The sequence below is a fragment of the Gymnodraco acuticeps genome, unplaced genomic scaffold (genome assembly GCF_902827175.1).
Source record: "Gymnodraco acuticeps unplaced genomic scaffold, fGymAcu1.1, whole genome shotgun sequence".
Classification (NCBI taxonomy): Eukaryota; Metazoa; Chordata; class Actinopteri; order Perciformes; family Bathydraconidae; genus Gymnodraco; species Gymnodraco acuticeps.
Window position 1 is genome coordinate 123,993 of NW_022990805.1, and position 24,855 is coordinate 148,847.

The 24,855-nt window shown below is 41.3% G+C and overlaps 1 protein-coding gene across 2 annotated transcripts in view; it reads left to right on the forward strand.

Annotated features, from left to right (window-relative positions):
* The first annotated feature begins 4,366 nt into the window (after positions 1-4,366).
* Positions 4,367-24,855, forward strand: part of sorcs3 (sortilin related VPS10 domain containing receptor 3) — a 309,125-nt gene continuing 288,636 nt past the window's right edge. For both annotated transcript variants that reach the window (XM_034232799.1, XM_034232800.1), the window contains exon 1: positions 4,367-5,073. In XM_034232799.1, coding sequence (XP_034088690.1) covers positions 4,420-5,073 — 654 coding nt within the window. In that variant the 5' untranslated portion in view covers positions 4,367-4,419. The remainder of the gene's footprint in view (positions 5,074-24,855) is intronic.

Consider the following 24,855-nt stretch of genomic DNA (forward strand, 5'->3'; position numbering starts at 1 on the left):
AACGTGGATCGCTCATTACCACTTATAGCACATTAGTCAGCTGGACCTGTCCATGACAGAACAAATAGCAGAATGAGTACGTCCATACTAAAACTAGTGCTCTATGATGACATCATTGTTATAATGCTGAATGAACTGTCCTCCTTATTTCTTACCAAAATTAGACAGCTAGCCAAACTCCCAAAATAAAACACAGGAGTTATGAAATAATGTAACGTTACATTTCCAGCTTTACTGTAGACTCAAATAATATGGTAATACTTATTGACTTCCTGCTTCCTGTCTAGTTTACTGACTACTGAAAAAACACGAAACAAACTAGCTGGAGGGCAAAACACCTCAGACATCGCCTACTGAGTGAAAAATACAATTTCATCCCTATGGTCACTCAATATATAATATTTGTTTAATCTGTACAAAAGGCTAAGTGGAGAACCATCAAATTCCGCACTGTTTCATAGGACAGGACCACTTCAGCTTTATGCTAAGCTAAGTAAGCTTACCGGTAGCTGGTTCCAGCTTTATATTTACTGCAGACATGTGAGAGTGGTATCGCTCTTATCTGTTTCCAAGCAAAGAAACAAACAAGCATCTTCTTGAACGATTCTTTAAAAATGAAGCTGTGTCTCCTTTTGAACATCTTACATTAAAACTGTTCAGCTAAAGGGTGATTATTTCTTCTTGGAATGTTTACATAAATACTGCTATATGCCTGAAGAGCTCCTTATTTACAGTAATTCACACGAAAATAATTAGGAAAAGTATGAAAAACAACCTTGTATTAAACAATCTAATAATTTGGTGTTTTTTCCTACCCTGACTTTTGATTCCAAGGATGGAAACAACTGCTGGCAAATTAGCATGGCCTTATGGGTAACAATTAATCAATCAAATGTTAATTAATCATAAACTATTAACTGCTTTTTGTAGGTCCTCAAGATTGACATCGTCATCAACTTTTAAGTTTGTATATTGGACTTATAGTGTTGCAGAACTTAGTCCTAAAACCCTGAAATGAGTCAGCACTTTAGCACTTCCAGGTTCCATTGTCTCGAAGTCAACGTTTTTTTCCACGTGTTTTCGGTAAGATACCTGAACTGAGGTCTGTGATTAACACTTTTTTCTTCTACGAATTAAAATACGTCGGTAAATTCCACACTTGTGAATTTCTGAAGTAGGGGATCTTTCAGTGAAAAAGGTGGTAAACTAAGCTATCGTCATTGGCCATTAACAATCGCAGCATGCTCCAGAACCTATAGAAATGGGCCATAACTATAAAGTAAACCTAGATCTATAATGACCCTCCACCCCCACCCCCTTAACTCATCACAACAGCTTATTGACCGGCAAAAGGGTTAACATCCCACAGGCCAGGAAAAATGGGTACAAAAAGTTAGTAATGTCCTTTGCTGGGCCAGTCTACATGGACATATTAAAATAACTCTGTCCTCTTCCCTTAAATCACAGACTCTGCTGCCAGAATGTGGAAGAAACCATTCCATGTAATGTTATGGACAAAAACGTTTTGTTATCTAATCTAGTCACACTCTGTTTGGACATTTGTTGAAATTCAGACCCATTATGGGCAATTTCTCGGCATTCAAGTTGACAGACAATGGCCCAACATGCTACATCACTAATGAATAACCCTGCAGCACTTAAGCATAGCCGTTCACTCATACACATATAGGCATGTTCTATTGCTGTTTTTCTCACTCTCACGCACCATCAACACACACACTCACATATTTCCTGCTTTTATATCACCAAGTCATCTGCACTCTTAAGTCCTTGAAGCGAGGCAGCACCAGCACTGCCTCTCTCAAATGCCTCTAGGCGCTGCTTATTCCCCCGGGGAGCGGTGCAACTCCCTGCCAATTCCTTTCAATCCATCAGTGAGTGCCCCCCCAATACCCTCCCCCAGCGGCCCCACTCCTCCGTGCGACTCCGCGTGCGCCAGTTATTTTCCCTTTACTCACACCATCAGACTGACCGAGTGTTAGAGATTGGTGTGAGAGATTTACATAAGTGTCAACATACCGCAACAACAAAAGCAACACATTGCCGTTCGGGACCAGAGAGCAGTTGGTTGTTCAGTGCCTTGCTCAAGGAGCAGAGTGAACTGGCAACTTTCCAGCAACCAGTCCACACATTTGTTTGTCTGATCGGGACTTGATCCGGCGACCCTTCAGTTCCCAAGTCAAGTTCTTACGGACAGGTTTTCTATCCAATAAATATTAGCGGTGTCATTACATGAAAACAGTGTATCATATTATTTCACATCACAATAATCATTTTTGATAAATTATTAATAATTACAAGTTTAAAATACCGGTATTTACTTGTCTTTTGGGGGGAGAAATCACAAATACTAAAAGGTTGTGATAAATATTCAATGCAAACGGGTAAGAGAAATCAAAGGTTTTTTTACTTTATTACAATATGATTTCTGTCAGACAATTTTCAGACACTTAGCATAGCATTGAAAAGCCGCTTTCACGGATAACCGCTGGGACTCCCCTCTGTATATTGTGCGCAACAGATGGAAGTATTCTTACTTCCGCTATCATATTGTGAGCAATGACCCTGTCCTCTATCTCCCAGAAGCTGGCTAACGCACAGGTGGTTCTTGCCTGGCCAGGGGTCAGTGCATTATGTAGCTTGTGCCGATTCCCTGCTTTATTTGGGTTTCACTAACATGTGATTCATGGCAGAAATCTGTCATACAGGGGGAAGTTTGGTTCAATTTGGTAATGTGATCAAGTTTTGTTTCTTTTTCAGATGAATTGTGAGCGTTAATGCCTTAACGCTGATAGCCCTAATGAATATCTGCTGCCCCAACTCAAACTAAGTATATCCATTTAATATGTTGTAAATGAGTTAGTCGTTCATCTTTAATGAGAGGAAGCATTTAGCCTATATCCAGTCTGGTCTAAAATGCTAATCACAGTTAGCTTGCGGGCTAGCTTGCTTATTCTGACTTATTTAAAAAGGAGCAAAAATCAATGCTGTTGCCTATATTTTGATCATTAATATTGAAAGCTAATTATTTTACGAGACACTTTGTAAATTACTACAATAAAACAACTATTTCACAAAAATGTACTAGTTGAAGCTGTAAACAAAGGCTCTTGGTGTTGTTTTGTTGTAGCAAAGGGTGATCCATTAATTAAACATATATATCTCAAGTTGATCAACCTGAATAAATAAAAAGTGAATGATGAATAAATGTAGTGTTACATCGATTTCATATACACTATGAGTATAAATAGATCAACTTACATTTGTAAAATAAGTTGATTTAGTTGTTTCTGTATAGTAGAGCTTGAATGAGGACTCTTATATTATTATTACTAATGTTGTTGTTGTTGTTGTTGTTGTTATTATTATCAATATTATTATCTGCCAGTCGAATTACACACTCTTTGTGCTCAACCATTAGTTTGACCATATATCAATATCTTTTTTTAAATGTTGTGGTTGTGGGTAAGTTTTAAGCCATTATAAGTATATTACCAAAGCTGACACGGCCTGGCATTTAAGAAAGTCAGCATTTTATAACTAATAGAATGAATATCAAGGGCTTACTGAAACACTGCGTTCTATGTAAATACTAAGTAATTATAAATAAATAAAGCATGTAGGAAATAATTCGTTTTAAATGCAAGTCAACAATTGTTTGTAGAGTGCCACCAAAGTAAATACTGCTCCGGTACAATAGAGGAGAGCAATTTCTGCAAAATCACAAAATCGCACTGCATATTATATGACCTTTGTGTTACTAATGTTTTGTATTCATATTTGTTTATTCATTGAGTCATTGTAATTTACACTGCTACTGCTGGCAGCTTCAATTAAAATGTAATATTAGAAAACTGCAAACAGAAAAATGTAATGTGAGGATTATTTTGTGAAAGATCATGATATCATGTGCCACAAGGAACAATATGGGAAGACTCAGCACCACGGACAGCTTTTCTCTCTCTCTCTCTCTCTCTCTCTCTCTCTCTCTCTCGCTCTCTCTCTCTCTCTCTCTCTCTGCTATCTCTCTCTCTCTCTCTCTCTCTCCTCTCTCTCTCCTCTCTATCTCTCTTCTCTCTCTCTCTCTCTCTCTGGCTGCTCTCTCTTCTCTCTCTCCTCCTCCCTCTCACTAACTGTCTCTCTCCGGTTGGCACACTCCTCAGCTGGCTGTGTTACAGCTCCTCCCTCTGTGTGGTGGCTTTCCCGGACCCAAAGCTCCTTGGACGTGAACAGTTTTTCGCTCGAAGAGCACTTTTTTCTCGCTCCCCCAAAAAAGCAGGACCGGAATAACCGAGGCGGCATATTTATTTTCATATCGGACCTGAGAGAAGCGACTGACCTTAGGTGTTAGGATAAGGTCTCCAACGGAGGCTTCACCCCCCCAAATCACTGTCAGCGATGGGGACTTGGGCGCTGGCCTTCTTCCCAGGCTTGCACTTATCTCTGGGTATCTGGGTGATGATAGCCACGCATACCCTCCAAAATGCCCAGGCGAGGATAACTTGCGCATCTTGCACGGTGCCAGTGCAACTTCACCGGGAGGAATTACAGCTGGGGATGCGCACTGACCCGACCGAGGAGCCGGACACTCTAAAAAACATCCGAGTAGAGTTTAAGGAACTCGACCAAAATACTGGAGTAGACGACGAGCAGGAGACAGCCGTTTCTGTCGAGGTTGTCCCGCCTCAAGATGTGGATGGAGTTAGTACAACAGAACCAGGGTCCAATGAAGAAAGTCACAGTGGCAGTGATAAGGCAGGGGAGCCCCAGAAGGGCGAGGATATCGCGCTCCGGAGAGCGAAGAGAAGTGGTCCTGAGTTTGCCGAGTTCAGTGAGAGCGGGCGGGCCGGTGTGGACGCCGGAGCTCCGGAGAACCGGGGCTCGTTGTTTGACGGACACAAGCAATTGAAGTCCGATTTCAGATGGAACAGGCAGGAAGGGAGAGGGAATAACCGGCAGGATGAGCCCAAGATCATCAGCAGCACTTTCTCTCTGACGGGGGACTCTGCGCACAACCACGCCGTGGTGTACTGGTCAGGGCAAAACAGCAGCGTGAGTAACCGTGATTTATTTGTCTCTTCGTTTTTCACAATCCACATGAAGAGCAGGGGGATTTTAAGAAACTCCGTGACGCCCAGAGCGGAGACTTTGCGCTCTGTCGTGTCGCTGAGTTGTGGCTCACTGTTAACAGGTGCACTGGAAGCTACAGATGCGCACCGACACACACGGAGCCCTAAATGCCAGAATTGTGCAGCGACTGTGAATTGTGTTCGGTCGTGACCTTTGACTCTCCCAGCAATTACGCATGAAAGCACTCTCTGCTTTTCTGTTCAATCACATCTTCAAACACTTGTATCCATCTGTGCGCGGTCTCAAAGTCTGAGAATAATATTTCGTTTTTAGTGATTTAGTTTCGAAAAGTATTTATTTATTTGGAATTGGAGATATGCTAATGAATGATTCATTCCTTTTTAATGATGCAAGCTTTTTCATCCAAACTAATTGATTGGGGAAGGAGGGAGTCATATATTATTGCTCAATCTCCAATAAACCCTTTAGATTATACATTTGTACTCTAACTGAAAACCTACAAAAGTATGTATTCATTTGGCTTTTTTCATTATTTAAAAATAAAAATGTAATATTTGATGTGCCATACACTCTTCACATTGCAGCATTCTAAACTGTGTTCCTGCTTGAAACAATGGACGCAGGAATGAAATGCTGCACTAAATTGAAGGATCACAACAGCAGGGACATATAGAAATTGTTTTATTTTAACCTCTTAATCGTGCACTTTAAAAAATACTTGAAGATCGTTGGGTTTAAAGGGCTGCTGTGCATCAAGGTGAGAGTGCTTAATGTCTGGTTGAAGGACATCATGTTGTCTTTTGTGTGTGTGTCACAACACAACTGTTGAGGTCAAAGACAGGAGCAACCTGCCGCCGTGTTGATCTGTACAGCAGCAGTTAACAGGACCACTTACTCGCCTCTAAAATGACACTGACCATGTGCAAGCCCATTCTGCATGGCACTGGATGAAAACCCTGCCCCTTCTTACACAAGAGGGCCGTCATACGTCATTTACATAGTCATGTAAGCTCACAGGAAGCCTACGGGCTCCTCTGTGTGGTTTCACTAGCCTAATTTGTTGTTGCGGCTCTTCCTTTTGCTGGAAAAAAAAATCCCACATATTCAGTCTTGTGTGAGCTGATTATGACACGGTGCATCAACTTGTTTTTTAGAAAATGTTTGTGTGTCCATATTTGTGTCTGTATGGCTGCATGAGTGTGTGATGGATGGAGAGGGCCAGGAGGTTGCTTTGTGTGGCTGACCCTCAGCTTTTAATCTTTAATAATTATCTCCTCTATTTTAAAGTATTTTCCTTTTTTCGTGGCAAAGTAAGGGGGAAATCAGGCCTGGCCTCGAGAGCAGAGAGAGGGGATCTGCTACTTAATCTTCATTCACCGTTGGTGATTGTTCTGCTGATGGATGGAGAGGTAGAACAGGGAGATTGAGCTTGAAGCCCTCTAACTTAAATGCAGCAGTAGTTTAGTAAGAGTTACCATCTTGGTTCAGCCACCTTAACCTTGACTCTCCATTCATTATTCACCACTTAGTTTACACTATTTGAGCACCTTCATCATCTGACTTCATTACAGTAAATCCTCACCAGAAAATAACAGTGTTGGTTATTTCCTTAGAAACCACCTGAGACATCATGTTGGTCTTGTGGTGAGGGCCTACAACAATGAACATAAAACCACTACTTCTATTGTTACAGGGGCATTGGTGCTCAGCTTATGTCATTATGTGCAACATTTATAAAAGGGGATAGGTTTCCCTTATTAACAAAGTCAGGGTGGTTTCTCTACAAATACGATAATACTGGATTCAACTGCTTCCAGTCTTTGATTCTTTGAACCAAGACCAACAATTAGCATGAACCCATCATATTGACACAATATTTATTTTTGACAATGGCGATGAACTTTCGCCAACCTTAACAAAGTGCCTGTCTCCAGAGTCAAAGTCGAACACTGAGAGACCTTCTACTTGCTTTCTATCAACCACGATCTGTACCTATAACTTTGCTCAAGCAGATGTTTTTCTCCATGACAATTATATATTTCTTACCTTGACCCAGTAGATGTTATGAACCACAAGAGAATCAATCTCAACCAAGTAGGGTCCTCCAGCGCCTGACTTTGACACCAGATGCTGTTTCCTACGTTTCAGTCATCACTGGGTTCTTTACTTATGAACAAAATCTGCTGTCGATAAAGCAACTCTTCTATTAGCCATGTTTAAGTTGTCTGAACCCAACCAAACAATGACCAAACAGGTTCCAGATCAGTTTCATAACGCAATGACAACCTTTTTTTTTAAGTTATGTTGTTGATCGGCCACATTTTGGTACCGAATGAACAATCTTAAGTAACTGGCAGACATGTTTGATGCAGGACTCCTGTGCCTTATTTCACTGACCTTTAGCCGAGATACCAAACTCCTACCTGCTAATTCTTCTCAACTCAATGCCTAGAAGATCAATACAAAACACCCTCAGCTGGTTGACTGCTTTGCTGTTTGGTTGACTACCATGAAATCCGCTATACATTCCACACCTCTTCGGTTCAGAGACTCCATCTCAGTCTTATTCCAGCCAGATTGGTGGGCCGTGTTTTGCGATCTGACTACATCTGGGGGGGGGTGGTCTTTGAGGCGTGTACACAAGGCTAATGCACTCTCCCTGTCTCTCTGTACCTGTCCAACTAGCTTGTCTCTGCCTCTCGTACTCTGTCTGTCTTTGTGTCTTCATGTCTTCATGCCAGGCTTATGTAGGTTACGTCGAAGCCTTAACCTCAGATATGAACAAAGAGTTTAGAGGTAGCAATGTTGAGACTAACTGTAATTTATTATATTCATGCACTTCATTCCAATGAGGCATCCCTACAGCAAAGTGACAAGTTCTTTCCTGAAGAATCTTTGAGGCTGTGTAATCCCCCCCACCCTCCGCACTCACTAGCATAATGGCTCTGTGACTGACAGCTTGAATACAAAATGGATAGCACAAGCAGTGCCTCTTTTAGTGTGATCTTGAAACATTCATCTCTTCTAAGGGATCCTTGAGATTTCCTCCCGACTACATCTATAATGTATACGTTCCTTTAAGAAACCATAAATATCGTCATGTGTTGCCAATAGTTCAGCTCGAGGCGTCATCTTTCTCAGCCGGTCAACACTACGCTTTCACTCAGGGATGTTTTTTTCATGTACTGAGGCACATGGCGTTCTTTTTGAAGTTATTCTCCTGATGGAGGAGTGGGGGGTTTAGGAATTGTAAGATGGTTCGCTGATAAGCTCGACATGAGTGGTCTTTTATGGTCACGAGAACTCACGCAGGGACAGGTCAGTCATATCTGGAATGTCATCAATAGAGCTGTGTATGTGAAATTCCCAAATCCCTCTTGAGATCTGGAGGAACATGTACAGACTCTCAATAGAGGTATTTGAAGTTAAACGTGTCATGTTCAAGGCAAGTGGAACTCTGGATACCTGACCAATACAACATTTAACAGGATGTATTTTAAAATAGTTGTTATTCCTATATTGAAAGAATCTGACATCCTGTACAATAAATTGTGATGTAGAGCACTTTATCAACCTGACATTTATATTTGCATCTCATGGTCATAACACTCACTATTTGCTGTGTAGAAAAAGCCCAGTGACTCACCAGCAAGGACGAAGACGTCCCACATTCCCCATTAGGGTCTCTGCAGCTGAGGATGTGATTTAGGATGTAGGGGCAGGTCCTGTACCCACTCTTTCCATCAACCCATCTCACCCTCAGCCTAAATTACTGATGGTAATACATTATAAAGTTGTTCCTTTCTTGCTTCTCCTGCCACCCTGGTGGCTCTGGAGGAAGACGAAGGGGGGGGGGGGAATATCATACATATGTAAACCCTTCCAGCAGGTCTTTTCTCCCTTATCCTTCGATGTCTACTCCGTCTAATTAGTGTCTTTAAATTTGTCCCTTGTTTTTTGTCATTGGAAGTACGATGTCATGACAACAAGCCACAAAACATGAATGGAGAATCCCTCTTGACCGGCCTTGAGGGCTAAACTCTTGTCAGAGGTTCCTGAATAGTTAGGAATGTGCTGAGGGTCGCCTACTGAAATCATGCAGTGTGGTTTTAAAGCATGTTATGTTTATTGCTAAGCTTTCAATCTCTGTGTAAAGGATGACTCACATACTGCATGGCAAGTCCTTTCCGTATACCTTATAATGTAGTGCAGATGTGAGCCTTGCAGAATATAAAAGCAACATTTTCTTACAAAGGTTTTGTGAGGGAAGCAGTAAAAGTCTCACCAAAGTATTTGAAATGAAACCAGAAAAACACAGAATATCCTACTTACAGATTTGGGTTGGGAGGGTTCTTTTAAACATGTATTTGTTACTTTTATTGTACAAATGACCTGTAAACATTTATTAATCAGTAACCTTATCTGAGTATCAACATATACAAGTGAAGAAACCTGATTACTTTCACTGTTGGTAGAGATAGCCTATTTCACAACGTTGGTTTGTCAGTATATTTGAAATGACTAGGTTAACTTTGTTAGCTCGCTAGCTTCCAGCAGACCTGCAGACATTTCTGAAGGAATCCTGTGATCATAGTTAAATTAAGCTGATAAAAGTGACCATGACAATTGGCCAGGTCTATTATCCCCAAACGTCAACAAGCGCTAGGTCCCAGCTGTGAGCGTCACTCTGTGTCTCCGTTTCTGTTATGTTTTGAGCCTTTTGCAGAAAAAAACGTTTCTTCATTTGCATGTGTTTTGGCACAGTTGTGTATTTTGTATCTGCCTTGTTTTTGAAGTGCAGTGCGTTTCCCTCAATGGAAATGTTTTGGGCCATTGTAACACGTTCAGCTACAGTATACCTCAATATCAAATGCAATGAAATGATACTCAAGTGAACTTTGTAAGACAGCAGAATAATGTGACCTTTAAAAAGAAGAAACCAAGATATTCAGGCAGTAGCCTAAACACAAACAAAGAAACACATGAGCACGTACTACAGTTTAAAAATGCAGAAATAAAATCTGAGCTGACAGAAAATGATCAGCTTTAGTTTAATACATACAGTTAAGCTCACACACACCATGTTATGCACATATAGGTTCATCTACTGAATAAAAAAACACAAAGGAAAGAACCAAAGAAAGTGAAAACCATAAAGGCAAGTTACCATTTTTCTTTATCATGATTACGTAATACATCACATATAATCCGTAACCCCCCGAACCTGCATACAGCTATCAAAAACAACGTATCCTTAATACTGCATACTCTTTCCTTTTTGGCTGAAGTAAAAAAAGTCAGCACAATTTCAGATTGCATTTTCTAACTCCTGTGAAAGGTCAGCGGATGCACTTAAAAGTATCACATAATGTGTAAGCTGTCCTTACAGCTCGGCACAGAATCCCCACCACATTAAGGAAGCCATTCAGGAAGCCATCCAATCAGGATGCAGTGCACCTGCTGCAGCACAACGCAGATCTTGGATCGCACGGCGCCACTAAAAGCTTAGAAGCTATGAGCATGTGCGTAGTAGAGCCCCGGCCGGTTTGACAAGAGGCTTTAATGCTGCATTCTCCAAACCCTCATGGCCTCATTAGGTTTCCTGTATGATTTCCACGCTGGCTGACGCGCTGACAGACGTCACCTCGCTCCAACTTCAGAGAGTCGAGTATAATCATACGCTTGACCACTGATCCTGTTCGCCAACGCAAGGGTGCGAACATTATCTGTGAGTGTGAGGTAGAGTGAATACGTATGTGTGTTAATTACAATTGTGGACCCACGTGTCAGATTAAATTGACTTTGATTTCAATTCTATTAAATGCCTTTTTTCCCCATCTGGGGAACCCTAAGATTGCGGGGGGATCCCCTACTAGGGCGCCGTTATCCCTTCACACATTCTCCTGCTCTGTGCGAACACCTATAGATTGATTTATAGACTATAGAGCTCTCAGTTGGAGACTTCCAGCTCCCAGAGGCACAGTGCATCTTGACCTTATCCACAAGTGCGCTACCTTGTAACGCTGACGTCCCTTGCCATTTCCCAAAACACAGGAGATGCTGGGCCGAGCAGCCGGGCGGTCAGCGCGTAATAATGTCGGACCACAGTGAAGCGAAGGACCGCACGCTGCGTTTCCCTCTCGCTGCATGCCCTCTATTTGCTTTCTCTTCCTTTCGCTCTCTGCCCTCCTTCAGATGCACCATCCCTCCCATGCACAAAATAAGTCGCCGCCACCCGCAGACAGGCTTGTTCACATGCAAACAGGCAGACACGGAGTAGCACGCATACACATGCACACAAATCATCCTCAGTATCACGTCTCACTCTCACTGTGAGTGAATAGTGTGTGCCTGGAGGAGCTTGTCACTGATGGAGACTAATGTTGACACATAACACCCCAGGACCTGCAGTCAATTAACACATTGTCTAATTAAAGTGATCTACTGGTTTATCTATGAGAGATTGGAAGTGGCTGTAAAATGGGTCCATGCTGCATTAATTTTACAATCAGGTCTGCTGCTTTATTTTCTATTTGGATGTTAATGGTAATAACCTGCTTAAACATGTCCCCATTACCAGACAGATGGCGTGAGCATGTTTCATTGATGGCGGCGAGATCTAGACACTGATGATTTTTGGATTTCTATTTCCTGTTAATACTCCTCTTGAGCTGCACAAAACACTCAGCAGCAGCAGTACGTGACTGAATTCCTGACTGTCCATAGTATCTTGCGTGGAACTCTCCCTGAAAATTGCCCTTTTAAATAAATCATCCCACAGCCAAGTCACTCCCCTTCACCCGAGGTTTGCGCTTACTTCCTTTGAATACGGAACCGTATTAAACAAGGTAATTATCCCATATTTTCTCATTCCCCATGGTGAGCTCCTTTTTCAAATTGTAATGACGCCCTAAGAGTTGTTTGAATTCCGCGTACAGTACCAATATAAGCCTGCCTCGTGAAGGATAGTTTAAGTGGTCATGGATATCAATAATAATAATTCCTTACATTTATTTTAGCACTTTTCCAGATGCTCAAAGCGCTTTACAAATACACATTACACACATGTAACGGTCATGTACTGTGGACAATACCCACAGAAGCAAATTCGGGTGAAGTGTCTTGCCCAGGGACACAACGGCCTGACGCAGTGGCAGGTTTCGAACTGGAGTTCCCCAACGCCCCCTTGGTCTGATGATCAACGCACATTCCACTGCGCCACTCCCACTGCGCCACTCCGTCTCTTGAATAATGAATAATTCATCCTCAGGCTCTTGTATAGGTGTTTTCTGAGACGGTAGAGCCTCCACTGGAACCGAAAGTACCTAATCCTGCAGAGGAGGATACTGTACAGAGTGAAGCGATTGCTAACGATCCCTTTAGTTACTCAATGAATAGAGGTGACACTCACACTGTCAGCCTGTGGCATTTCATTCCCACTGAGGCCCGAGTTATACATGTAGGTACTCCTGCTTTAAACTGCAGAAACATGTATCAGAAGAATTGAAACACTGGACAGCTTTTGTTCTTGCTGTTTAACTGATATTACTCTGTCAGTATGCTCTGTTTATGAACTTTATCTACTTTTGCTACTGTGACATTGTGTTTGAGCAAGTACCATTAATGCAAAGTTGTCTCTTTAGCATGACGGCTATCCATGACTGTGTTGGTAAGTCTGTCCATTAGTCTGTCATTTGCCAACCAGGCACCTGTTGAATCTGGAGTGGTTGTTCAGGATGACATCAGACATTTTACATCAACCCAAAATGTTAATCTAGCACATTTCTAATCTTCCCTGCACGTTCTTGCTTCCCAGAGGATGATCCGTGTTGTTTTTGACCTACCTTAATATGCTACATTGTTCTTTTGGGGTGGGCTTGGTTTAGGCCAAAAAATACAAAAAGTTCTGTTATCTTTAAAGAAAGTATTCATCAGAATCGGTTTTATTAACAAGTAGATTTACACTTTCGAGGAATCTGCGTTGGTATATGTGATGCATTCAAAGACACAGAAAGAAGAATTCATAGATAGGATTAAAAAAAAGATACAATAAAAATAGGACTGTTATAACAGCGACCATGACAAATGGTCGTAGTGTGTGCTTCAAAACTCTTCAGGTTAAGAGAAAAAGCCATTATAACATCACCGTTGCTGTTTTCATTACAGTGGTTTCTTTCTATTCTTTGCATGCAACATATCTGCCAAGTATTTTTTATTGTGAAGTGCTTTCAAAGATCTTTGAGAGTTGACACTAGCATCTAACTGACGAAAAAGCTTTTGCCACCTTTTTTCAGCTTTGTTTAGCTAATTCAGGGATATTTGAGGTGTTAGCTTTCTTTTGCTAGTCAGGCAAACACATGTATCCAGCTGTTAGGCTGCAGTTGAAATGGATAATATGTGTGAATCTTTGTGTACAGTATAAAACACTTCTTAGGCTATTGTATGTGTTGCTGCTGTGAATGTCAGCTGCTATTAACCCACAACAAACCTTATAATGAGCAATGCAAAAAGTTATCTCTTTATTGATTTCATTAGTTGGACATTATTTTGCAGCAAAAGATAAATACTGTTATTCGACACTGTAGCAAAGTATGCTTTACATGGATTAATTATCATAGACAGCTAACCCGTACTTAAAAGTAAGCGCTAATGCATCATCTATTTTACATACACTTTTACAATAATAATATTACACCAGTATACAAACAAATATTGTTTCTTGCCGCTGTAAAGTCATCCCCAAGCAGCAACACTCCGACCCTCATTGCTCGTTTTCCCTCCGTTTGTTCCCTGGCATGGTTTGTTGAGGTTGTACCGAACACAAGCAGTAATGTTGAGTAATGAGCGGTATCAGGCGTGACACTAAATAAACACCCTTAGTCTGACACTTTTTACGTGCTCCAGCTTGTGAGCCTCTTTTTGCCTGCGTCAACAGCACAGTGATTTTCTGCAGTGTGGTTCGTCGTGCTGAGAGCAGCACTTAAAAGGAGCCATCAACGCCTGGCTTGTTCTTTTTAGTGTAACACTCCACCACCTTTTTTGTGTTGGAGTTGTAATGAAGGTTTTTTTTTGTTGATCAAAGATGCATTTAGTCACCGCAAAACTGGCAACTCAGACTATATTTCCCGGCCCATAGTAGACGCTCAAACCATCTAAATCCCAATACTTCTCAGCGAAGGGAGCCACTGTGCTGCCCCAGTGCTGTACAGAGACTGATGGGGGGGGGGGGGGGGTTATAACTTAAAATCAATGGTGCTCAGTATCATTCCTGGTGTGTCATATGCCTTCAGGGTGCTGTGAAAGTAAGGCAGGTACCAGTTCAGTCAAAGGGAGAGTTTGTGCATTGATCACTCTTATTTTACGTTCACAATTAATATATTGTGGGGGGTCAAATGATGGAAATTAAAGGTCCCCTATTATACTGTTTTTCATCAATATATTATACGTCTCAGATAGATACAAACATGTCTCTGAAGTGTTTAGCTCCAAACACCAAACAGATCATGCACTGTAGCATCCCATAATCCCCTCTGTTTCAGCCCTGTTTCCAAAGTGCTGATTCTCTGTCTGTGACTTTAGATGAAAATAAGGAGCCCCTCCCCACGCCCTTCTGAGAACACAATGGTGCTCTAGGAGGAGATGCAGGTGATAAGGTGATGGGGGGGGGGGGGTTACCCTTGGTTGGTGATTAGCTAATGGTTACACAAGCCAAACAATTGTTATGACATCATAAAGTGGCCAAAATCTGATCAGCTCATTTTCAGACAGGTTTTGATATAAATGGATCAAAAAGAGAGAGAATCTTTGTTCCTGAAACTTTCAGAGTCTCTTTCCACAGAGGGGACACATGTTGATGTAGAAGAGACATGAAGAAGAGGGGACACATGTTGATGTAGAAGAGACATGAAGAAGAGGGGACACATGTTGATGTAGAAGAGACATGAAGCAGAGGGGACACATGTTGATGTAGAAGTGACATGAAGAAGAGGGGACACATGTTGATGTAGAAGAGACATGAAGAAGAGGGGACACATGTTGATGTAGAAGAGACATGAAGAAGAGGGGACACATGTTGATGTAGAAGAGACATGAAGAAGAGGGGACACATGTTGATGTAGAAGAGACATGAAGAAGAGGGGACACATGTTGATGTAGAAGAGACATGAAGAAGAGGGGACACATGTTGATGTAGAAGAGACATGAAGAAGAGGGGACACATGTTGATGTAGAAGAGACATGAAGAAGAGGGGACACAATGTTGATGTAGAAGAGACATGAAGAAGAGGGGACACATGTTGATGTAGAAGAGACATGAAGAAGAGGGGACACAATGTTGATGTAGAAGAGACATGAAGAAGAGGGGACACATGTTGATGTAGAAGAGACATGAAGAAGAGGGGACACATGTTGATGTAGAAGAGACATGAAGAAGAGGGGAGACATGTTGATGTAGAAGAGACATGAAGAAGAGGGGACACATGTTGATGTAGAAGAGACATGAAGAAGAGGGGACACATGTTGATGTAGAAGAGACATGAAGAAGAGGGGACACATGCTGATGTAGAAGAGACATGAAGAAGAGGGGACACATGTTGATGTAGAAGAGACATGAAGAAGAGGGGACACATGTTGATGTAGAAGTGACATGAAGAAGAGGGGACACATGTTGATGTAGAAGAGACATGAAGAAGAGGGGACACATGTTGATGTAGAAGAGACATGAAGAAGAGGGGACACATGTTGATGTAGAAGAGACATGGAGAAGAGGGGACACATGTTGATGTAGAAGAGACATGGAGAAGAGGGGACACATGTTGATGTAGAAGAGACATGGAGAAGAGGGGACACATGTTGATGTAGAAGAGACATGGAGAAGAGAGGACACATGTTGATGTAGAAGAGACATGGAGAAGAGGGGACACATGTTGATGTAGAAGTGACATGAAGAAGAGGGGACACATGTTGATGTAGAAGAGACATGAAGAAGAGGGGACACATGTTGATGTAGAAGAGATATGAAGAAGAGGGGACACATGTTGATGTAGAAGAGACATGAAGAAGAGGGGACACATGTTGATGTAGAAGAGACATGAAGAAGAGGGGACACATGTTGATGTAGAAGAGACATGAAGAAGAGGGGACACATGTTGATGTAGAAGAGACATGAAGAAGAGGGGACACATGTTGATGTAGAAGAGACATGAAGAAGAGGGGACACATGTTGATGTAGAGGAGACATGAAGAAGAGGGGACACATGTTGATGTAGAAGAGACATGAAGAAGAGGGGACACATGTTGATGTAGAAGAGACATGGAGAAGAGGGGACACATGTTGATGTAGAAGAGATATGAAGAAGTGGATTTTGCATAATATGTGACCTTTAATTCTGAACGTAATTTTCTTTCAGCTTCTTTCAGCTAATTGTTTTGATTTACAGCCTATCTTTTTACGGTCAGTACTGTCATAATTCCTTGTAGACAGCCATTTTGGCAAAAAATCCAAATGACAAAAGAAGCAATTGATGAAATTAATTGTTTTGATTTACAGCATACACAATAACTACTCACATCACAGGCATTTATTTAAGCAAACAAAAAGCATAACATGACCCTATCCTCAGTAAACTTCGCCTATCTATTGTTTTTGTTATACAGCCTACACATTTACCGAATGGTTACCTCTCACTACTCTCGTTATTCCCAGTAGGTAACCATTTTAGCAAAAAGAAACAAAAAAAAGAGCATCTAGCATCTATTAATTCCTATACACTTGTTTGCACGTTAGTTATGTGTTGGTGGCTGCATTAGCTTTTCTGAATATTGTAACATTTCCTTGATTTATTTCCCATCCAAATTGGCATTTATTTTATTTTTTTCCACACAAAGCACAATTGGCTCGCCTTTACTCTCACAGCGTGTTAGCAATAGTAGCCATATGCCAAAGCCCTTTTAATTATCACACATTATCCCAGAGCTGTCACAAAGTAATAGCAGGAGCATTAGCTCGACCTTTTCATCCCGGAGATGAGCAGAATCACAACGGGAAACATTAACATGTCAACATCTGTGAGACATCATCTTTGTCCCGGAAACCCAGATCACCGTCTGAACACGCACAGAGGTAATTAAGTTATCTGGCAACGGACTCTATAACTTGTCTCAGACACAACACAGCGCACAATTGACCTCTTTCCTCATGCCTGGTGATTTAATACCATCATGCCTTTGTAGTCTGGCTGACCATGGCTCTCCCCTGTAACAATGAATATGTTGTGTAATCTTCAAAAGTAAGTCAGTTATATCAAATGTTATGAATTATTAATAATGGCCCAATTTCCCCGTTTGGTCTGGCCAGATTTTAGCTGTATCAATTATTTGGAATGGGAAATATCTCAATCCCTATATCTGAGTTATTGTGGCTACTAAAGTTAAAGCAATGATTTGTGGCAGGCAATGTGCTCAAGAGCAATTTTATTTTTATGAATTCTATTCAGTTTTGTAGCTCTGGAGTGAGCGATAAAACATTATGTATCGATAAATTCAGTTTGATTCTTAGTAGGCACTGTTCCGCTCACAGCGTTTATCATTCAAAGGTGATATCACACCGGTAAGTGCGAGGAATGTAGATAGAAAGGCGGAGGCTGTGTATGATTATTAACATTCTCCGAGCTAGGGCCACCAGTGAAGGCAGCGCTACATCATCCACCCAGAGATGGATGAGGGGAGCGGGGGCCAAGGAAAACTAGGCCGTATTGAGCCCACAGAGTAGCATCCAAAAAAAAGCCAGCCCAGGAAATTATCACATTGCGCCACTTAAATACAGTATAATCAATTGTGTGTGTCCTCAGCCTGTTCCTGTAGGCTTTTTTGTTCTGCCTCTTAGCCCAACACGTTCCAAAGCACTCAGTCGCTCATTTTCATGCGGAAGCAGAGTTTTTTGCGTTCTCGCCAAACCACTGTTCCTCTCAGTCCGCCGCTGTGTTTCCCACCGGCAGCCTGGCACGCCATCCAGCCTGTAGCGAGGGAGGCGGACTCTTCCTGTCACTCCTGTGGTCCAACATTTGCCGCCTGCCTGCCTGCCTGCCGGCTGCTCCTCAGGCAGTGCCTTTGTCCATCACTAGGGGGAGTGGGTAGCCTAAAGAATAATGAGGTGTATTATGAGCTGCGGGACAGGAGGACAGAGAGAAGTAGAGCGAGAGGGTGAGACTACTGATTATTCATTACTTCAGAGCCGTGGGCAGCTTCACTGAACATCCTTAATGATGCTGCCTGTTGTATATGTAGAGCGTGGCCATATGGTGGCTATACTTGACAAATCCTGCAGATGCACATGCCTTGCAAATTGGCAGAAACCTATTTTGTGATTAAAATGAGTTTTATATGTCTGTGTTTGTGTGTGATGGAAGGGAAGAAGGGGAGACACAGAGTCAAATAGATGGATGCAAACAACAAGTGATACAAAAGACTCTTTCCAAAAAGTTGGAAAGCAGCTAGTTCTAAATATTACAACGCACTTTCTGCAGCCTCTCAAATCTGTTCCCACCTGTTCCTCAGAAATAGATCAGCCCTGCTGCTCGTCTCTGAGCCTGTTGGCTGCCCTTTCACAGCTCACTTGCAACACATGAAAATGTTTATGTGGCCTTAATTGAATTTGGAGCTACATGGTTTACCAGATAGAAAAGCATTTGTAGAGCAGGCTGCTACAAGAGAGATAATCCGGCTAAAGATGTTCTCTTCTGAAGCTTGTTCTCTGCTTTTAAGGAGCTTTATTTGAGCCAACACTTGGAGAGGGGATTCAAGTAGAGCCAGATGTTGTAGCACCGCATTGGGATACAGCGGTCACTTGACGGAATCTGATTGTGTTATTTTATTGATTTTCACAGAAGAGATATGTGCTAATGCTTTTTACCCTGTTAAACACGAGTGCTTACCCTTTGGGGCAAGGCATCTGTTGAATTTGGTGTAGTTCTTCCAGAGGATGAACTGCAGTCATTTGTGTGACAACATGACGATTCACATCAACCCAATTTTTTATGATATGATAATGATAATATTTATAATATCCAACTGGCAGACTTTCAATCCAATCCACTTTATTTCCATAGCACATATTAACAAACAGAGGGTTTACCAAAGTGCTTCACAGTAAACATATCATTATAATATTACAATAATAGATACGAGGCACACATAATAATGAATACAAGGTACACAAAGGCTATGGACAGACAATAAAATCGATAAAACATAACTCAAACTGACTCGAAAGCGAGGGAAAAGAGGTGGGTCTTCAGGCGGGACTTAAAAGTTTGGATGGTGGGCGACAATTCGACATGGGGGGGGGCAGGTCGTTCCAGAGCCTGGGGGCTACCGCTGAGAAGGCTCGGTCTCCCCTGGTCTTTTTCTTGGTTTTTGGGACTACCAGCAGCAGCTGATCAGCCGACCTCAAAGCCCTTGAGGGGGTGTACACCTTTAGGAGGTCGGAGATGTACTGAGGGGCCAGCCCATTAAGAGATTTAAAAACAAACAAGACAATCTTAAAATGAACTCTAAAATGGACAGGAAGCCAGTGGAGGGAAGCCAGTGGAAGGAAGCCAGTGGAGGGAAGCCAGAATTGGTGTGATGTGTTCATGCTTGCGTGTTCCTGTAAGCATCCGAGCCGCAGCGTTTTGTACCAGCTGCAGGCGAGGTCATGTTTAGGCCGGCATAAAGTGCATTACAATAATCTAGACGCGTATAAACAAAGGCATGAATTACACGCTCAAAGTCTAAAAAGGATAAAACCGGTTTAATTCTAGACAGGAGCCTCAAGTGATAAAAACTGGACTCAACCACAGAGTTGATCTGTTTATCTAATTTAAAAGCACTGTCGATTTTGACGCCCAGATTTGTGACCATGGGTCCATTGACCTGGTAGAGAACCCAGGTCAATGGAAGGGACATCACCATTTGGTCCAAACACAATGGCCTCCGTTTTGCTCTCATTTATATTAACATTTTTTAGAGCCATTAAGACAGTCAACCAGGGGCATCAGAGAGCTGGTGTTTTATCGTTTCTGCCTGCATTCCTGCTTCCCAGAGGATGTACCATGTCATTCTTGGCACACCTTAAAATGGATACCCGTCTTATAACATGCTGAAAATAATCAGGTTACTAAAAAAACAAGAGAGAAAATGAATAGATGACAAATACATGTGTGTGTGTATATATATATATATATATGTCATTCTTGGCACACCTTAAAATATATATATGGGCTTCGTTCTAGGTGGCGCTTTTGATCCCTTCTTCCACGCCCATTCGCAAGACACCTTTTTTGCGTTAATTAGTGCCAGCCTTTCTGTGTCTCAAGTGACTAGACATGGCAAGTACATCAGTCCCACCCAAGCGGCAAACTGTGGGGTAGAGCCGGGAAGCCAATACGGAAGTGCCACACACTGCAGTTCATATATTGGCCGATAGGCGATGGCTGCAGAAAGGAGCAATTTCCATAGACCCCCATGTTAAAATGCCCAACTTTACAGCAGAAAAAAACATGTTTCTACCCCTGGCTCCATACATTTTATTAGCGATATAGTTAGATTCCACCTTCATGATTATGGATCTGTGAGTGAATTGTTTTCTAACGCGACCCTTTTATTTATATTAGGTCTTAAAGTGTTTGCATAAATTAGGGCGTAGTCACATTGAGTGACGGCTCTGTCAAGTGCCTGCCGCTGTTAGCTTCTTGTCTCTCTGCTACCTGCTCCGTGAAGCTAGCTACAGGGACTCTGCCTGCTCAGCTCATCCAGGAAACACAACTTGTAGCCGGCCGTGGTTGTTTGTTCTTCATGCTTATATATCGGACTATTGTGACTCGCTCTGCGGTTAAAACAGACGGTGCATGAATGCGGTAAGTGAAATTCGAGTGCTTTATTTATGTGTTAATGATTTTTAATCGGCTACGTAATGCATGGTAAGGCTTGGGTTAGTTAGTGGCTAGTGGTAGCTACATCGGTGCTAACGATGCTAATCGTAGCCTACAAGTTAAAATCATAGACTGTATATATAAAGGTTAAAACTAAATAGACAAGTGTTAAGTGGGATAATACTGTTGAACAAACGGCTTCTGTTTGAGGTTGATAAAATAAGGTTACATCCTTGTAACTTAGAGATATTTTATTATGTAGGTAGAACTGTATGCATCTAAGGTTAATTTAAATTGGCTATGCTCAAGTATGTAGACAAGCTAATGTCGAAGTAGTGTATGTGAAATCAACCTCACAATAAGATGTGTGTATATTACAATTATTAATGTCATATTTCAAGATGATTACTTAGATATTACAATATGGTTGGTTGAGCTGGAGCATTATTGAGCTTACACGTTAACGTCACAGTCATCTGAAGAACGAACCCAAACCTTGTTGTTTTTATTAATTGCATTACCAAATGGGTATCAAATAAACAGTAAGCATTGGTAACACAACTTCCAAAGTTACAGTAAAATAAAAAGGACCCTGACTCGGACAATACACAATCCAACATGTTCAACAGAAGAGAATCAGTTATATTGTTTGTACACATGGTACTTTAAATATATATCTGTTTGTTTAAAGTGTCCAGGTGATGCAAACAGGCTGGACCAGAGAGTGAGAGACAGAACTGGACTCCTCACAGCAGTGAACTTCAGCACAGGTACAAAGACTCTTTTTTCATACTGTACAAAGAATCAAGAAAGATATTGGTTTAAATGAATGAAGTATTGACTTGAATACACTGATATACATTCCATTAAACAATACTAAATACTAGATCACCTACACATCAGTGAAGTTGAGGGTTTTTTCCATGCAAAAAGTTACATTTAGATATTTAGCAATATGACTTTGTCAGCTTTCTAATTTAATGTATTGAAGGCAAAGATATTTAACACATAGTGAGAACTGCTACTATTTATCTCTCAATATTGTCTGTAAAAAACGTGGTAAAAGTTATTATTTCAGTGAGACAACAGAGCAAGCTTCTACAGTTGCACTACGTTTTGATAACAGTTACATATTATTTTGATAATAACATATATTTCAATGTTGATGAACTTCATACTGTTCATTCATAATCTGATTGTCTTTGTAGCTCATTGTTGAAATAAAAAAAAAACAATTACAAAATAATTATATCTACAGCCCCTAAACACACAAACACACCGCTTTCATAAATAACACACTTGTTCTGCAATAATATGTTTTATGTTTCCTGTCATTTTTGTTAGGAAAGGACATGCCTGAAAGACACAACATTTTCTCCTTCTCTGAGGGTCAAGAAGAACATCCAAGAGGAACATTAAAAGCTGATGCTATGAGATTTTAAGACCAGTACAGGACATTCACTAAGAAACTACTTTTATTGTAAAAACACAGTCAGCTGATCGAATGCAGCTATTTCCACATCTACACTCCATCAGCTGATTATTTCTATTTGCCTCGCTTTATGAGCTTCACAACATGTACCTTGTTTTGCAACGTCACAAATAAATGGGGCCAATCTTCAGTCAGATGTGAATGTGTAATCTAACATTTTCAGTAAGAATAATGGACAAAAGGAGAGCAAATACAAATACAATTTATTGAAATGTGAACCAAAAGCACATATGGACAGAAGGTGTAAACCTATTAAATGTATAAGTAAACACATTTAGTCAAATAAAGTGACCGACTAGGCCTGTGCAGTTGGTATCAGCTTTGCCCAGCATGGGCTCCTTCATCAGCCCTAGTCCTCCTCGCAGAGGAAAGACCCTCAGTCCTCTCCAAACCAACAGACAGGACGTCCATCACACGGAGGTTTCTCCCTGAAGTCTCTGCAGCTCTCTGGACACCATGCTGTCTCAATCCGTCCACACTGAATATGAGAGGGGGAAAATGAAAATAATAAATGCTTTAGACAATAAGAAACATAAAGTTGACTGTTGAGTTGCTCAGTTTTTTTAGATTGTCAATACTATTACTGTATAACTAATATCTCAGGTTAAGAGGCACATTCAAATAAAGATTGGTCTTTAAATACATTTTATCTTTTGAATTGTTTGTCTAAAGTCAAGGATCTAGAACTGGTACTTAGTTTTAATGATACAGTCTGGTTATTATGCTGTTTGGAGGAGGCCTCACAGGTAAGAGCACTAACTAGCTACCATCACATGTACCTTAGCTTGACTTAAATGTATTGAACGTATAGTTAAGTGATATCAAAATATAAATAACTAATGTCATGCAAACATATTAATATTTGCTTGATTCCAGTGTTGAATTTAGCACAATTGCATACAAACGTTAAGGGATTTTAAGATTCTGAAGTATTATGTTAAAAACTCAATAACTTAGATTATTATTTATAGTTTCATGTCCGCTTACCTTAGAAACGTAAAATGCGACGGCAGCGTGCAGATGGGGAGCATGTTAGCTTAGCTTGGTAGCTTCAGCTAGCTCTGGAACTTTCAGCTCGGTGGCAGGAGGTCCCGCCTCGGCTCCGCCTCTTTGCCCTTATTTGGAGCGGGCTGGAACAGGCGGGAGTTGGACTCTGACGTCACTGTCGAGCCGTTAGTGGCCGACTCCGCCTACTAAGGGCTTCACGGCAACTCTGCAGAATCCTATGGGTGACGTCACGGACCCTACGTCCATTTATATATACAGTCTATGGTCCCACCACATAACATGTCCTGGTGTAATTCACCATTGATCATCACTGGGCTGTTTCATTTAATCAATCTGTGAAAAGTGAAAAACACTGGGTGATGTCAAGTAGGCTTGACATTCAAACCCATATATTAATGATTTCCTTGTTTAATTTTACCCATGACTTCTTCATATTGGAAATATAGAAAGGATATAGTGTGGAGAATAATTAGGATCTGGATATTTGTATAAAAAGTATGCATGAGTGGAACAAATCTATCCTAGCAATATGGCCCTATTTGGCATTGCTGTCCGTCATGTCTTATTTTCCTGCAGAAAGAATGTCAATACACAAGTGAGAGAAGCCTTTCATAATATTCCTATGATAGTACTTCTCATGTCATCTCCATGCCAACCACGACACGCATGAGTCCCCTCTGCCACTTGGGGCGTCTGAGTTGTCAACACAAGTTCAAAGGTCAGGGGAAGTTTGGTCACCCCCCCGCCTGTGTGCTGAATGATGGGCACCTGGAGCATTACAGTGCTGATAGGAGGGCAGACAGGTGACGGGTCGAACCAATCAATGACATATACGGGGGAGTTACACTGCAGCAAGCTAAAAAACGAAGTATAGATGATTCTCTAAGTCTGCACAAGCACAGCACCCTAGTTGTTCATGGATATTTAAGACTATCTAAATTAAATCTTTCCTGGCTGTAATAGAGCAATTTCATTTCTCAGTACAGTTATTGGGTAATTTCATTCTTTCCAGTGAGGGTAATATCCTCAAATGAACTGAATTACTGCAACACATCCACAAAAGTGTTCAGAACAGAGACTAAATGAGGAGAAAACCATGCCAATGGAAGCACACATTTTAGCACTTTAGTCAAATGAGCATCTAGTTAGACGCATATCAAACATTTTGCCGTAATAGCCGCTTTCATATTCAACGAGTGTTTTCACACATGTGCAAACACTGGTAAATACACAAATCTCTCAAAGAAGCCATAGTTTATATTTTCTTATCAGCTGGATATCAAAGAACCTTAATCCAAAGCAGGCTATATTCCCGCTAGGGCTGCTGGATTATGG